The sequence below is a fragment of the Cucurbita moschata genome, unplaced genomic scaffold (genome assembly GCF_002738365.1).
Source record: "Cucurbita moschata cultivar Rifu unplaced genomic scaffold, Cmos_1.0 Cmo_Scf00021, whole genome shotgun sequence".
Lineage (NCBI taxonomy): Eukaryota > Viridiplantae > Streptophyta > Magnoliopsida > Cucurbitales > Cucurbitaceae > Cucurbita > Cucurbita moschata.
This window is the reverse complement of record NW_019268537.1, coordinates 3,137,763-3,151,802: the sequence shown is the minus strand read 5'-3', so window position 1 is coordinate 3,151,802 and position 14,040 is coordinate 3,137,763. Positions and strand designations below refer to the sequence as shown.

Here is a 14,040-nt window from a genome sequence, read left to right as displayed (position 1 = left end):
AGAGAGAAAGCCTAAATATATTAGCTCGACAGCTTTACAGCGTACAAGACAAAGAAAAAACACCCAGGATTTTTTGTGCATATTTCAATCTATATAATAAAAATCTTGCTCTCACCAGTGCAAAGGTCAGAAAAATAAATACAATAGCTTCAATGAATTAATTATTCTAGGCTTTCAGGAATGTATAGCACCTCATATGTCTAAGTATTGCAAACTCCAATGATACGTGTACAAGTTCTTAAAATTTAAAAAGAAAATATAATAGGGAACAAAAATTTAAGCCAAGACTATTTCAACAATTATAGATTTTCTAGTTAAACAATAGAAGATAACCTGATAGTTGGTGCAACTACGAGAACTTGAAGTTAAGACTATTTTAACAATTATAGAATTTTCTAGTTAAACAATGGAAGATAACCTGTTAGTTGATGCAACAACAACGACTTGTGGTCTACCAGATGCTGATTGCTTATTGGAGTCCATCAGAATAGAAAGTTGAGTGGTTATACGAACATTTTGCTCTCTCCTGACAAATTGAACATAACAGAAAAAAGTAATCAACAAGCACTTCCCCCTACTCGATGTGTAGATAGTAAACGATAATGGCTTTTATATTATCCACTCTTGAAACCGTTTTCGCATAAAAGATAAAAGAAAATAAATTGATAATCTATGTATAGCATGATAGTCGAGAAGATAAGGCATCCTACAAACTAGGTAAAAGTTACCGTTGGAACTCATTCTATAGTACAAACTAGGTAAAAGTTACCGTTGGAACTCATTCTATAGTACAAACTAGGAGGAGGGGAAAAAGAAGAAAGAAAAACTAAGCTCCATTAAAGAATAAACGTTCCTTTGGTCTCTTTGTCTTGGATGCGGTGCAGCTTATGGTGTTTTAAAAGAAGGATGTTCAACAGGTCCTTATCCCCTATTGATGTTCATCGTCCAAGAGAATTAGAGGATCAACATATCACATCATCCCACGTTGCTCTTTCACTCTAAAGCAATGGAAAAAACTTTTGACCTCCTCAACTTACATATCGCAGTTCTTGATGGTGTGGAAGCACCTTTAGTCATGTATTTAGATGGATGCTCATTCAAGAAGTAAGACAAAGTACTTTGGAGGAATGCAATTTGCTTAGTTTTGGGAGCTGAGGTAGGAAAGAAAAGGAAGACACGTTCATGATACTTGAGGACTCTAGGATGCATTTATTGGACCTCGTAATGTTTTGGGTTCTTCCAGCAATTTGCTTTCTTATTCTACACTGTAATTACTCAATTTCTATTATAGGTACCAATTGGAGAGGCTTTTGGTGAATCTGGGTACAGTCTAATGAGAATGCTTCTAACCCCCGCTCCTTTTCTTTGAAATTTTGTTTATATGAAATAAGATGTCTTAATCATGCCATGAATGATTTAGATTTAAGAAGGTTTTATTGTATTTTTTAAGTCTTAGAGAACTGTTTTTAAATTATATGTTACAATGAAAGTTACAACTTTTCAATTAACCATAGGTTATTATAAGGTTATAAATAGTCATTCCTGTTATTGCTTCAGCATCACATTTTGGAATTGAGAAAAATAGAGTTTCTATTTTAGCTTTGTTGAGAGCTAAGCTTTTACTTTACAAATTCTTGTGTTTAGAACTTGCATGCTAGAGTCATTCAAGTGGTATTGACCAAATCTCTTGTGAAGTGATTCGAATCATGAGTTTAGAAACGAGTTTTCTTTACTTTTGATATTGATCATTAATGTGATCCATTCCAAAATTTTTCCTTAGGTTGATTTCATATTAGAGTTTTCCCTTGGGTTGATTCCTTATCATTTGGTATCAGAGTTTTCCTTCAGGTTGATTCCTTATCAAATGATGTGGAATCAACCCAAGAGAAAGTTTTGGAACGGATTACCTTAATGATCAAGATCAAGAGAAAAAGAACTTGTTTCTAAACTCGTGATTCGAATCACGCCACTAGAGTTTGATCAATACCACCTGAATGACTCTAAACACAAGAATTTGCAAAGTAAAAGTTTAGCTCTCAACAAAGCTAAAATAGAAACTATTCTTTTTAATTCCAAGATGTGATGCTAAAGCAATAACATGAATGTCATTTATAGCCTTGAAAATAAACCTTATAATAAAGTATGGTTAATTGAAAGGTTGTAACTTTCATGGCCATCAATACCATAATGGTCACTAACTAACTAAATGTAACTTATAATTTAAAGACAATTATCTAAAACTTAAAAAATACAATAAAACCTTTTAAAATCTAAATAATCCATGAAATAATTAAGACACCATAAAACCTTCCTAAATCTAAATCATCCGTGGAATGAAATAATTAAGACACCATAAAACCTTCCTAAATCTAAATCATCCGTGGAATGAAATAATTAAGACACCATAAAACCTTCCTAAATCTAAATCATCCGTGGAATGAAGACAGCTTATTCCACATCATAGTTTCTTATCTCAATATATATATAGATATATAAGAGTTTCAGAATTCAAAGGATGAGATATACACCTACAAAAGTAATGCTTTCAAGCAACTTACATCCGAATGGTTTCATTGTCACTTACACTCAACTTCTATTTATGCACACCAGTCCCTAAATTATCCTTACTTATCTTTTCTTCAAGAACAGATAGCAACAACAAAACTGCTTATAGAATTCAGGCTAAATTACAAAAAGTACCCCTAAACTTTGCCCCTTGTTTCAAAAATACCCCTATTATTTCAAAAGTTGTAACATTACCTTTACTTTTCATAAATGTTTTAATACTAAGTAGAAATCCGTTATGATTTTGAATAGAAATTTAGGCTTGGAGAAGGTGTGGTGGTGACATGGAATAGGGTGACAGTGTTCTAGTCCTAATTTTTTTCCAATAATCTAATAGACTTCTACCCTCATGGTAGTTTTGAAACATTTACAGAAGGTCATTGCAACTTTTGAAAGAACAAGAGTACTTTTTAAACAAAGGGAAAAATTCAGGGGTATTCTTATAATTTAGCCTAGGTTTTATTCTACTAAGAGAAAGCATAACTTTGTTTCACAGTTACAATAACGTATCAGTTTTCATTACCTAGAATCCCGACGTGGACACAGTGCATCAATTTCATCTATAAAGATAACTGATGGCTTCCCTGATATTGCATGAGATGATGCCTCGGAGAAAGCCTCGCGCAGAACTTTTTCGCTTTCTCCAGCATGTGCTCTGTGAACTGAATGGGGACTGCATAATGCATTGAAAATGATACCGCGGTGACCAAAAAAAATTTAGGGGGAAAGATACTGCAAATCTGTAATGCCAGAATTTAACAAATTTAATAATTAAAAAAAACCATTTAATAATCATCAATTTGATTTTCCTTCGATTACTTTGATGCTTCCCTATCCTACAAATTAATAAAGCTAAAAAGCAGCAGAACCTGATCGTGGTTAAATGAGCACCGCATTCTTGAACAATTGCACGTACTAAGCTCGTCTGACAATGAAGAAAAGTTTGTTTCTCAAGCTTAAAACTTATGTATAAAAAATGAACACTTTGAAAACACATGGGATGTTTACATAACAATAATAAGAATAAATAAAATTTAAAAGAACCGCCTCACTTTCAACTACTATAAAAGGAATATATCTGGAACAGAATCCAAAACTAATATTTGGCCTACAGCCGAGTCCAGACGTCTCTTGGATGGAAAACAGGGAGCTAATAGTTCGGTATCATAGAACCAGAATAAAGAAAGAAAAACGTCATTTTGTTGCTCTGGTAGCTTTAACAGGCTGAAATAAGCTGATATGCAATTGAAAACCTATTCTCTAAACATTTTCAGTTCCCGTCAAAGTTCAATAAAGAAAGTAACATTTATATACAATATGACAAGGAACTTGGAATAGCTTTACACATAAACCAGTCACCAAGGGAAAGTTTTACAAAATGGATTCAAAATTTTCAAACCAAAATGCTAATAGACGTGAAGATTATTTGGGGTTATGGGATATGAACCTCGAATTGTAGAAAGTTCCAAATGTTATTGAGGAGAGAATATCCAATTAATTTTCAGAACCAAACATGATAGTTGCATAACAAAACAGCGTACAGCAAGTTTAGATTGAATGTTACCTTGCCAGTGCCAGGGGGTCCGTATAGAAGCAATCCTCGAGGCCACTGTTAAGCATCATTGTAATATGTACGATTAAACTAACCAGAAATCGAGATAATGAAGAAATAATGAAAGACATAGAAAGAAATTGTCTTACTCTTAGACCGATTTTTTGAGCTTCCTGGGAGAATAGTAGTGGGAAAATGATCAGTTCCCTCAGTGCTTTAAGGGCATCGGAGTTTCCAGCAATCGCTTCCTCAGCTCTCCACTGGTGTTCGCTACCACTACCACGATTACCACTCCTACAGCTCTGATCCTCCATGTAAAAGCACTAAGAATTGATCTCTAAATCCGTATTCGAACTCGGAAGTGAAATTCTTCTCAGAACCAGAACGAAGAGAGCAAAACAGCCAACTACACGTTTAAACTGGATTCTATTCCAGCGCGATCATTTTCCGTTTCTTCATTCCATTGCCGTTCCTCCAGTTCCACATGCTGCCGAAAATTTCCTTCACACAGAGCCAGCACTGCTGCGCGCTTCTGTATTCCTTCTGTTTTTCTACGGAAGCAAGTGGATTATATGCAAGTAATAATCTACCAAACTATCTAAATTTCATGTTAACCAAACAGATAAGATTCAGGAGGTAAAAGAATTAGAGTACCTTCAGATGTTGGAAGGAAGAGAGGGCGGATGTGCTGCAATGTTAAGGAAAGATGGTGAGAGTGAGCAGAAGGAATTTAATATTGAGAGAGTTGCTTCCGCCCGGGGTGCTGTATAAGGTTCGACGGCTAGCTGCCAGCTGAAGTTCCCGCCAACAGGGCCCAGCTGCTGGGGAGCAAAACGAAGAAAAAAGTTTCCGAAAATGAAAAATAATAGTAAGAAGAAGAAGAAGAAGAAGAATAAGACGTAAAAGAGGGAGAAGGAGCTGCGGAAGACAGAATGTGCACCTTAGCGACGAGCAGGAGAATGCTGTGGGCAGGCGTACCGGCGCGGTCGCAGCAGAGAGGGAGATAGGGAGAGAAGGAAGAAACGGGCTTAGGAGGGCGTGCCGGCGAGGGTTCAGGTTGTAGAAGAGAGGGAGATATGGAGAAGAAGGAAAAGGGGAAAACAAAATGGTGCAGATTTGCAGTGTGGCCGGCGGCCGGCAATGGGAGGGAGGGAGAAGGAAGGGTAGGAAGGAGAGTGGGATTTAGGGTCTTGTTTTATTCTTTTTCTTAAATTTGAAGAGCACTATTTTGGTATCTAATTTTAAAAACAAAATTTTGAAGTTAAATCTTCTTCAAATTTGAATTTTTTTAAAATTTAATTACAATGTTGAATGTAAATTTAATTTTTATGTCCAATTTTAATGTTGTCTGATAAATTTATAGATTTAAGAAATGTATAAATTTTAATATTAATCTAATGAAAATTGAAAAAAAAAACAAAAAAATTTAAGTTTTTTTAGTTTATATAAATATTTAATAACCTCTCTTATCATTTGTAAAGGGTAAAAATTTATTAATATAAAGATGATTTCTTATTTAATTATTGTCTTAAATATATTTGTAAATATAAAGACAATGTACATAATTATGAAAAACAATGATAATTAAAATTTTCATACTATGAAGAGATAAAAGGGCTAAACTCCTATTCCATATGCATATTTGAAGGTTCTTCGGACCCATTAAATGTCACAGTCAAAATCCACCGCTAGCAGATATTGTCCTCTTTAGGCTTTCCCTCACTATTTTAAAACGTATCTACTAGAAAGATGCTTCCACACATTTACATGTGGCATTAGAGCTAGACACCGAGAGATGTGCTAACAAGGACGCTGGACTCATAAAGGGGTGGATTGTGAAATCTCACATCGATTGGAGAGGGAAACAAAACATTCTTTAAAAGCGTGTAAAAACCTCTTTCTAACAAATATTTTAAAACTTTGAGAGAAAACTCGAAAAGAAAAATCTAAAGAGAAAGAATATCTGGGCTTGAATTGTTACATTACATTAAAATCGCACCAACTAAAAAACGAAAAAACGAGGAGAGAAATAGAGGGTTTTCCATATTTCTCCAATGAAATGAACAAAAAGTGCACTTATCATCACAATAAACCACAAGCATTTATCCATCCCTTCTTCCATAAGATATATCTGTTCATCTTCTACAGTAAACATTCAACTCAGTAAAAAATGACTACATCAATCTAAAACAGCAGCTTAATTCTACTCAAAATCCAAACAATATTTGGGATATAGCTTAGATGCAATTATAACCACAAATATACTGTGTATTAAAGAGGTGTTACTTCAAAGTGTGAAGCCAAAAATTTCAGCAAACTCTTCCATTTTAACTTTCTAATTGAGATAGCAAATTAGAGAAAACAGGGCAACTGCCCATTTCTTCCCTTTTAGCTCTGACCAGAATAACGAGTCTGGGTTCTCCTCAACTTATCCCGTATAGATAAAGCTCAGCTGCTCGTATTCTACTGCCTTGAGCCAGAGGATGAGTCTAGGTAGGGCATCACTGAAGAACAGAATGCTTGTTGAACTTCACACTTCCTGCTGAGGCCTGATTAGCAGCCCGGTTGCTTCCAAAGTTCTTGCGGTTTGATTCCCTCGCAATCCTTGAGCCAAACTAGATGATCAACTGTGCGTTAGGATTATGGAAGCACATAAAGAAAGAACAAGATATATTTTAGATGGATCCATCACAGTAGAATTCATCTTGTATGATATAACATCCCTTGGCTTCAAGTTAAACTACACAAAATCGAGTTATATCGAGTCTCCTTTCGATATACTAATTGTGTCACACGGTTTCCACTTGCAGACCAACCAGTTAATCAGATATTTGTCATTCTTAATCGAAGTTGGCAGTGTGACTAAAGGGAAGATGCATACCTGTATTGCTCTTTTAGGTAGAGCTCCTGCTTCGTGCAGACCGAGCAATTTCGCAACCTTCAAAAAGATAACGAGCAATGCTAGATACGTCACTATTTAGGTAAATCTGTGTCGAGCAACTAAACTTTCATTCTAAGGCGACAGAATGTCAGTTGCTTATCTGACCTGCCCTTTCATTGTTAATCTAATTCCTTCAACGGCCCTATTCGATGAGCACTAAACTCTTTTCGACAGTACAATATTTGCAAAGCGGAAAAATATCATAGGAGAAATAAATTTAATCGAGGGAAAAGTAGCACAAACCTCCCTAAGTATCTTCTTATCACCGGTTCCAGCAGGTTTCTCGAGGTTGGTAACCTCCCATAGAGGAAATGCTAGCAATGTATGTATAACGTCTTCATCCAGAAAGGGAAATCTAGCCTATGAAAAGGAGTGAAAACTTGATTAAATGAGAAAAAGACAAGAAAACATAGTAACGTTTCGGTATACGATCTCTAGGAAATACCTCCTTCCCATTATCTGCAATACATCTGTCATCTCTCCCAAGATTTCTCTTCCAGATTCTCTGAATATCCAACTTCATTTCCTCATTTAAAAGATGCCAGCTGAAGGGAACATTGCATGACACTAAAATTAGGAAGATTTTTTTCGTCCCGCATTTACCAAATTGAGCTTTTACAGATGTGAACCAAAAAAGAAAAAACCTTTTACTAATGTCCGTGTCCTTTAACTTTATGCACTAGCATACCTACAGGAATATCTTCTATGGTGAGTAGACACCCTCCCTAATATACAAGTTTTTCTTTTCAATATGAAGAGAAAAAATGGTAAAAGTAATAAAGGTTATGCAATGAACATCCAATGGTTATGTTCTTGAAATTTTAGAAGCAGAAAATATTATGTATGAAATGATGTCAACAGTTCACTCCTACTGTCTTACCCCCCTTGTCTATATTTTGTTCGATGCCTACCATAACCAGCACATTGCTCATCGGCACCAGAACCAACAAGGAGAATCTTGGCCTGAGACTTATATTTTACACGTCGATGAAACTTATCATCCTTGTCGATTGATTCATAAATCCAACCATCACCACCAGAGGCCAGCCACAAAGCTATTCCAATATTCAGGTCCTGCAATTAAATAAAATTTAACACAAAACAGGACAGTCAATGACATCCCACTGGCAGTTCAAAACCCTTTGAAGTTGTCTACTTAAACACTAAACTATATTATCCACAACAAAAGTAGGGTACCATGTATGTATTTGCAGGATTTATTAGAGACATGACATGCTTGGTTTCAGAGGTTAAATTTGACAAATCAGCATCAATCTCAACCAGCTTCCACCTAAAAATTTAAATATCAGACCGCCAGCACAGTAACCAAAGAATATGACAATGAAATAACAATCTAGTTTCTACTATCTTCTCCCAAAGATGATAAAACAGACCTATCACAAAATATATAACATATATATGCATCCTACACATTTTATTTTTGTTTTGATTCTTACTTCATGACATCACCTGACGAAACTTAGCTAAACTACAACGGTCGAGCTTAATGTATGCTATTTTAATTTTTGTTTCCCGATTCTTATTTTGTTCTTTATGCTAAAACGAACTAAAAATATTCACATGTTCGGCATAAAAGAATTAACCACCAAAACGGTCAATGCAAAACTCAAAATAGGGCTAAATGGTCATGCCTTCTTAGAGGGGCAATTCTTGTCAGTTCCTGAACTCCAGCCTTTGCTGAGATTCGATCAGGTGCAGAACATCCATCAAAGCTGACATTAAGAAGATCTATCTCATCTGTACACAAGATGAGACCAATTGATCAGTTAACTGGAACTAGGAAATTAAAGTAACATCACTTGATTGAATATCTCAGCCCTACACATCAAGTGTAATAATAGAATAAGATCGACATCACTATTCAATATCAATCCTGAACGCCTAGAGATTGAAAATTGATGTTTAGGAGAATTAACAAACACTTACAACAGGCATCAAGGCACTCGTCCAGTAATGCTGCTAGTATCATAGAATCCAATCCACCGGAAAAAAGAATGGCCACAGGACCAAGTTCTGCTTTTCTGGAAGCAGATGTTGTACCCTATGCATTCACAATTAAATCATAGCATTCATTATCAGCCTCTTAACTTACTCATTCACAATTAACTTGTTCCCTATGCATTCACAATTAACTTGTTGTACCCTATGCATTAACATTTAACTTGTTCTGAACTAAGAAATACATGCATAGCCTCTTAACTTATGATGATTTCCACGACTAAATAGAAGAGAAAAAGAAAACAATTCCAATGGTAAATTAAATCATATTATTACCAAAGTCTTCAATTAAAAAAAAAATTAGAATTTCAAGTGCTTTTTTTTCCTTTGAAGGAAAAAAAGAACGAGCTGCAAACCCATGTTTGTGCATCATGCAAAAATTTATGGTAAAACGAAATAGTTCAAAGTAAGCACGTCATCAGAAGTACTAACTCAGTACCAATAGAAAAGCCTCAAAAATAAACCTGGAAAATTGTATAAAGTGAAGTACGCCTGATAAGAGACTTCCGTAGAGCATCCAGCAGAATCTCCGCAGGTGTTGAAACAGGAGCTTGGATACCCTCTATTATTCAACAAAAGCAACATCAACCATCGTCAAGAAATCAAATTCTTCATCAAAACCAGACATATTTTTCATTGACAAGGTGGAAGTGGCAGCACACAAACTACCATAAGAACTGGAACTTTGGTATCTAAGTTTTGGCACCACAATGAAGAGGAATAATAGATACCTGATACTGATTGCAAGTTATGCAAACATGCTGAATTACTTTCATGCTGTGACAAAAGATCCTCGTGATATGAAGAGGAGATGTCTCCGGGTTTAGGTACAATACAAGTTCTCTTCCACTCGATAAGTTCTTTCAGTGACTCATTGGTCCATTCATGCCTTTTGACTTCACCAACCAGGCAACCGTCCGTGCTCCGAGCATCAAAAGAGATGCTGTAAATCCCACATGGAAGTTCTTCCCAGAAGCTCACTTCACAAGTACCATTATCATTGTCATGTCCTGCAGTTAGCGACTTAGTATAATATCACAAGCACAAGAAGTAATTGTTAATAGACAATAAACTGATAACAAAACACCAACAGAAGATCCGTGAAGTATTAAAAGCTCAGTATACCAGAGTCGTGAAACATGGAGGAAGCTGGTGATACAGAAGACAAAAGAAACCGAGAATCCTCCACGGTTGGCCAGTGAACAAGAAGACTTCGCCTACCAAAGGCATCCCTACCAAACCACAAAGTTTTTGCACTATCCTAAATATGATAAATTTTGTTAAAGGTTAATAACAAGAAACAAAAGGCTACATGGCGCGCAGGGCCAACAAACATAACATGGAAACTTACCGCGAAGTAGATAATTGCCCATGGCCCTTGAATGTTTGAAAGAACGTCTACAATAGTGCTTTCTCTCTTACATTCCCCTACACATGTGTTCGTATCTAAACTAACATTACTTGCGCAACAATTCCCAAGAGCTTGCATAAGAGCTTCAGCATCATTTTGATGATACTCAACGTGTATTCCTCCAAATATTTCACCTTTTGAAAAGAAAATGAAATGGAAGAAATTTAATATAGTTCCTTATATTTAGTTTGAACATAATTAATGATCAAGATTATGCTAAATTCAAAAAGTACATTTAATGTAATGAACAAATAAGAAGAACGCCAAATTTCAAACTTGAGTATATAAATTTCTGCATTTAGTTTACCATTGTAAACAAGAACATTGCGGGAAGCATCCATCAGTGGCTGAACAATAGGGTTAAGCCCTCTAAGCTGTAATGTAGCGCCCAGAAAACAAAACTGCGCACCAGAGATGGGACTACTACAACTGGCATGTGATTGGAGAATCCTTCCATTTGCCATCTCGTGTTGATCATTTTGATTCTGAAATGCAACTCCACAATCAACCCTCTCAACGAAACACTCAAACTGCTGCTCTTCACCAGGATTGGAACATATTGAGGAAATAAAAACCTTCACTTCGCCTAAGCTATCGGGGCCCCTTCTCCGCAATGCCGCTTTAAGATCATCTATCGAAAACTCGAGCTGGAGCAAGAAAACGCAACTAAAATCAATCCAGAATCACAAAGAAAGTGTTAAGAGCCAAATTTGAATTCGCGCCACAGCAAGATATCCAAATAATAACGAATGAGAAGAAAACAGCGAGACCAAGAATACATACATGCTCGTGCACTGGATGAGGAGACGGAGCTCTGGCGTCTACATGTAGAGACGATAAATCAAGGCGACAGCCAGAAACGACCAAAGCGATTCCACACATTGCCGCCGCCCCCGCACAGCGAGGGCGGGTTCTGTCGCAGTTCTAAGGAAAATAAAAGTAGAAACCATAAATTTAACTCTTTATAAAATATTTATACAAAAGCCTACCAACAAACGCTTCCGTAGCATAGTGGTAGTGCGTTCGCTTCGTAAGCGAAAGGTCGCGAGTTCGATCCTCGCCGGGAGCTTTTTTTTAATAACTTTTCACAACCAATTGTCCATTGTAATTTCATATAATAATATTAAGAGAGGATATAAAATCAAAACAAATTAATTAGTTTAAATTATGTCTATAAAAGTGATTTTATTTAAATAATAAATAAATAAATAGTGAAATTTATCTCATAATTACTTTAATGGAAAGAAGTTAAATTTATAATTTAAATAAACTTTATAATAAAGCAAAAAATATATTTGGCACGATTTTCCTGTCTCATAAAAGAAGGAAAGATTATTCTGATGATAAGACTACAAAAATAGTGAAAACTCGAGGAATCAAAAAAGGCAAAATAATAATAAATAAATTTTTTTAAAAAAAAAAAAAAGGAAAAATAATAATAAATAAATAAAATTAATTAAACTAATTGTTTTCCGACAGAAGGACATGCTTAGTGTCAGCAAGTTGGCAAGGAACAGCCGAGCCGTCGCATTCAACAAGTTGATTATTGACACGCTCTAAAGTATTTCCCAACCTCACCCACCTCGACACGTGTCCATTCACCCAACATTACCCGCGGGCCCCACTCTCCCAACTTGGCAATTTAATATTAATTAAAAAAAAAAAAAAAAAAAAAACCTTGCAACTTGCCTCACGTGGGTCCCTGTTTTTCCGAATCTCCTCGCCGATCCATCGCTTGATTTCTCGTTGACTTCTAGCGGGTTTTATTTGACCGCGTGGAAAAGGATAGAGAGAGCCGAGGAAAAAAACCAAACACCGTTTCGTCGCCCATATCCATATGCCCACGTGTCGAACAGTCAAGACGTTTAGCTTTGACCTATACGTGGAATTTATGATTATTCGCTATATTTTTGACACGTGTCTTTAAATGAAAAATTGTTGGTAGGCACGCCAAAAGGACGAAAGCGGAGTTTTTTAAAAAGATGAAGAAATTTTGTGTCAGGTCGGACACGTGTCCTTCTACTACGACTTAGGATGCCACTTGTCCCCTGCAGGCATTTTTCTCCCTGGAGGGTATTTTCGGTACAACATTTAAAAAAAAAAAAAAAAAATTAAAAATTAAAATTTTCATGGGGGGAGGAGAGAAAAAGTTCCTCCTTTTTCCTCTCTCCGCTTCTCTGTTTCCTTCAATTTCTCTTTCACTCGTCAATTATTTTTGCGCTCTCTTTCTTTAATTTTTTTTCTCCTTCTTTCCTTTGCTGTTCCACTTTGTTGGAGATCTTTTACAACACTGTTCATATTTTGATTTCCCTCCAGATTTTTTTATTTTTATTTCAACTATTTGAGGAATCATTGTTGGAATGGAAAGCTTTTTCATCTTCTTTCTCTCATTTTTTATATGGAAATGTGATCTGAGATCATATTTTGATGTGTTTTTCCTGCTAGTTTGAGTGTTGGGTTTTGTTTTGATTCATCATATCTTTCTTTATTCTTTATGGGTTTAGCTAATAAACAAGATCGTGATGGTTTATGAACATTTTGGGTCGCTCTGTTTTGAATTGAACCATGGGGGAAGCCAACGAAGGAGGAAGTAGAGGAATGGAGAAGGTTCCTCTGCAAACTGAGAAGTACCCAACAGATCTGTTGCAGAGATTTTTGTGTAGAAATTCACATCAGCCCCAAATTGGGGCGTTTAATGAAGAGGGTGATGCAGAGGAGATTGAGCTGAATCTTGGGCTTTCACTTGGGGGTCGATTTGGGGTTGACAAGAATTCCAAGATGCTTGTTCGGTCGTCGTCGATTGCTGGGACGATGCGTTTGAGGGACGATGAGGCATCGACTCCAACGGCGGTATCGTACCCGGGGCTTATTCGGACGTCGTCTCTTCCGCCAGAGACGGAAGAGGAGTGGAGGAAGAGGAAGGAATTGCAGACGTTGAGGCGAATGGAGGCGAAGAGGAGGAGGTTTGAGAAGCAGAGGAATAAGGATGGAATTGGGATGGGGAGTGGTGGGTGTTTTGAAGAAGAGAGGCGTGAAATTGGAGGCCTTGCTGGATTGAATTTGAGAGAGAAAAGGGTTGGTTCGGGTGTTTTGACAACAGTGTCGCCGCCGTTCGGGTCGACAACGTGGCCGGCGGGTGCTCGACAGGCTGTTATCGGCGGAATTGTGGATGAAGTTGTCAAAGGGAAAGGTGGTTGTACATCGGGCGGTGGCGGCGGCAGCAGAGGTTTACCGGGGCTCGGACAGCCTGGTTCTCAGTGCTCCGCCGAATCACAGGGTGGAAGCTCGTCGGGGATGTCGGAATTGGACAGCAAACACATCCAAGGTAGCTCATTCTTCACCTTCTAATGTTACTATTTGTTTGAAAATGTTGGCATAGTTCATGATGAACTCCATTTCTTAGCTTGCAATTCATGATCTGAAAGGTACTTTTAAATCAAAGGCATAGGCAAAATAAAGCACCCAAGCTCATATATGGCGCATTGGAACTGTCTGGCCGTTGCTTTTTTTTTTTTTTTTTTTTTTTTTTTTTTTTTTTTTTTTTTTTTTTTT

General features: G+C 36.6%; 3 protein-coding genes and 1 non-coding gene across 8 annotated transcripts in view; 2 read left to right on the top strand and 2 right to left on the bottom strand.

Moving 5' to 3' along the window:
- LOC111458810 (cell division control protein 48 homolog B) overlaps positions 1-5,308 on the bottom strand; it is a 9,076-nt gene extending 3,768 nt beyond the window's left edge. Inside the window, exons 1-7 of one of the 2 annotated variants that reach the window (XM_023101630.1) lie at positions 5,058-5,308; positions 4,772-4,938; positions 4,267-4,668; positions 4,130-4,174; positions 3,435-3,490; positions 3,089-3,238; positions 419-526 (exon numbers count right to left, since the gene is read on the bottom strand). In XM_023101630.1, coding sequence (XP_022957398.1) covers positions 419-526; positions 3,089-3,238; positions 3,435-3,490; positions 4,130-4,174; positions 4,267-4,431 — 524 coding nt within the window. In that variant the 5' untranslated portion in view covers positions 4,432-4,668; positions 4,772-4,938; positions 5,058-5,308. The remainder of the gene's footprint in view (positions 1-418; positions 527-3,088; positions 3,239-3,434; positions 3,491-4,129; positions 4,175-4,266; positions 4,669-4,771; positions 4,939-5,057) is intronic. The other variant, XM_023101631.1, reaches the window with a different exon arrangement.
- An 888-nt stretch (positions 5,309-6,196) lies between these two features.
- On the bottom strand, positions 6,197-11,400 carry LOC111458685 (asparagine synthetase domain-containing protein 1). Of its 4 annotated transcripts, none has more exons than XR_002713169.1 (14): positions 11,272-11,400; positions 10,796-11,135; positions 10,429-10,622; positions 10,203-10,338; positions 9,809-10,087; positions 9,542-9,639; positions 9,006-9,120; positions 8,711-8,816; positions 8,256-8,349; positions 7,970-8,132; positions 7,504-7,603; positions 7,302-7,418; positions 6,999-7,055; positions 6,197-6,732 (listed from the first exon to the last, which is right to left on the bottom strand). XR_002713169.1 is itself a non-coding variant. In XM_023101469.1 (14 exons), exons 1-14 carry the CDS (start codon positions 11,368-11,370, stop codon positions 6,619-6,621), a joined length of 2,043 nt encoding a protein of 680 aa, XP_022957237.1. In that variant the 5' UTR covers positions 11,371-11,400; the 3' UTR covers positions 6,197-6,618. The 4 variants fall into 4 exon arrangements, 3 of the variants coding, with proteins under 3 accessions (XP_022957237.1, XP_022957239.1, XP_022957238.1); XM_023101469.1 differs by having other exon boundaries at positions 7,939-8,132; XM_023101471.1 differs by lacking the exons at positions 6,197-6,732; positions 6,999-7,055; positions 7,302-7,418 and adding an exon at positions 7,703-7,746 and having other exon boundaries at positions 7,511-7,603; positions 7,939-8,132.
- Positions 11,401-11,485: 85 nt separating this feature from the next.
- TRNAT-CGU lies at positions 11,486-11,557 on the top strand. Its single transcript has one exon. It is a non-coding gene; the product is annotated as a tRNA-Thr (tRNA).
- A 1,090-nt stretch (positions 11,558-12,647) lies between these two features.
- LOC111458372 (ninja-family protein AFP3-like) overlaps positions 12,648-14,040 on the top strand; it is a 3,139-nt gene continuing 1,746 nt past the window's right edge. The window contains exon 1 of the mRNA XM_023100994.1: positions 12,648-13,813. Coding sequence (XP_022956762.1) covers positions 13,054-13,813 — 760 coding nt within the window. The 5' untranslated portion in view covers positions 12,648-13,053. The remainder of the gene's footprint in view (positions 13,814-14,040) is intronic.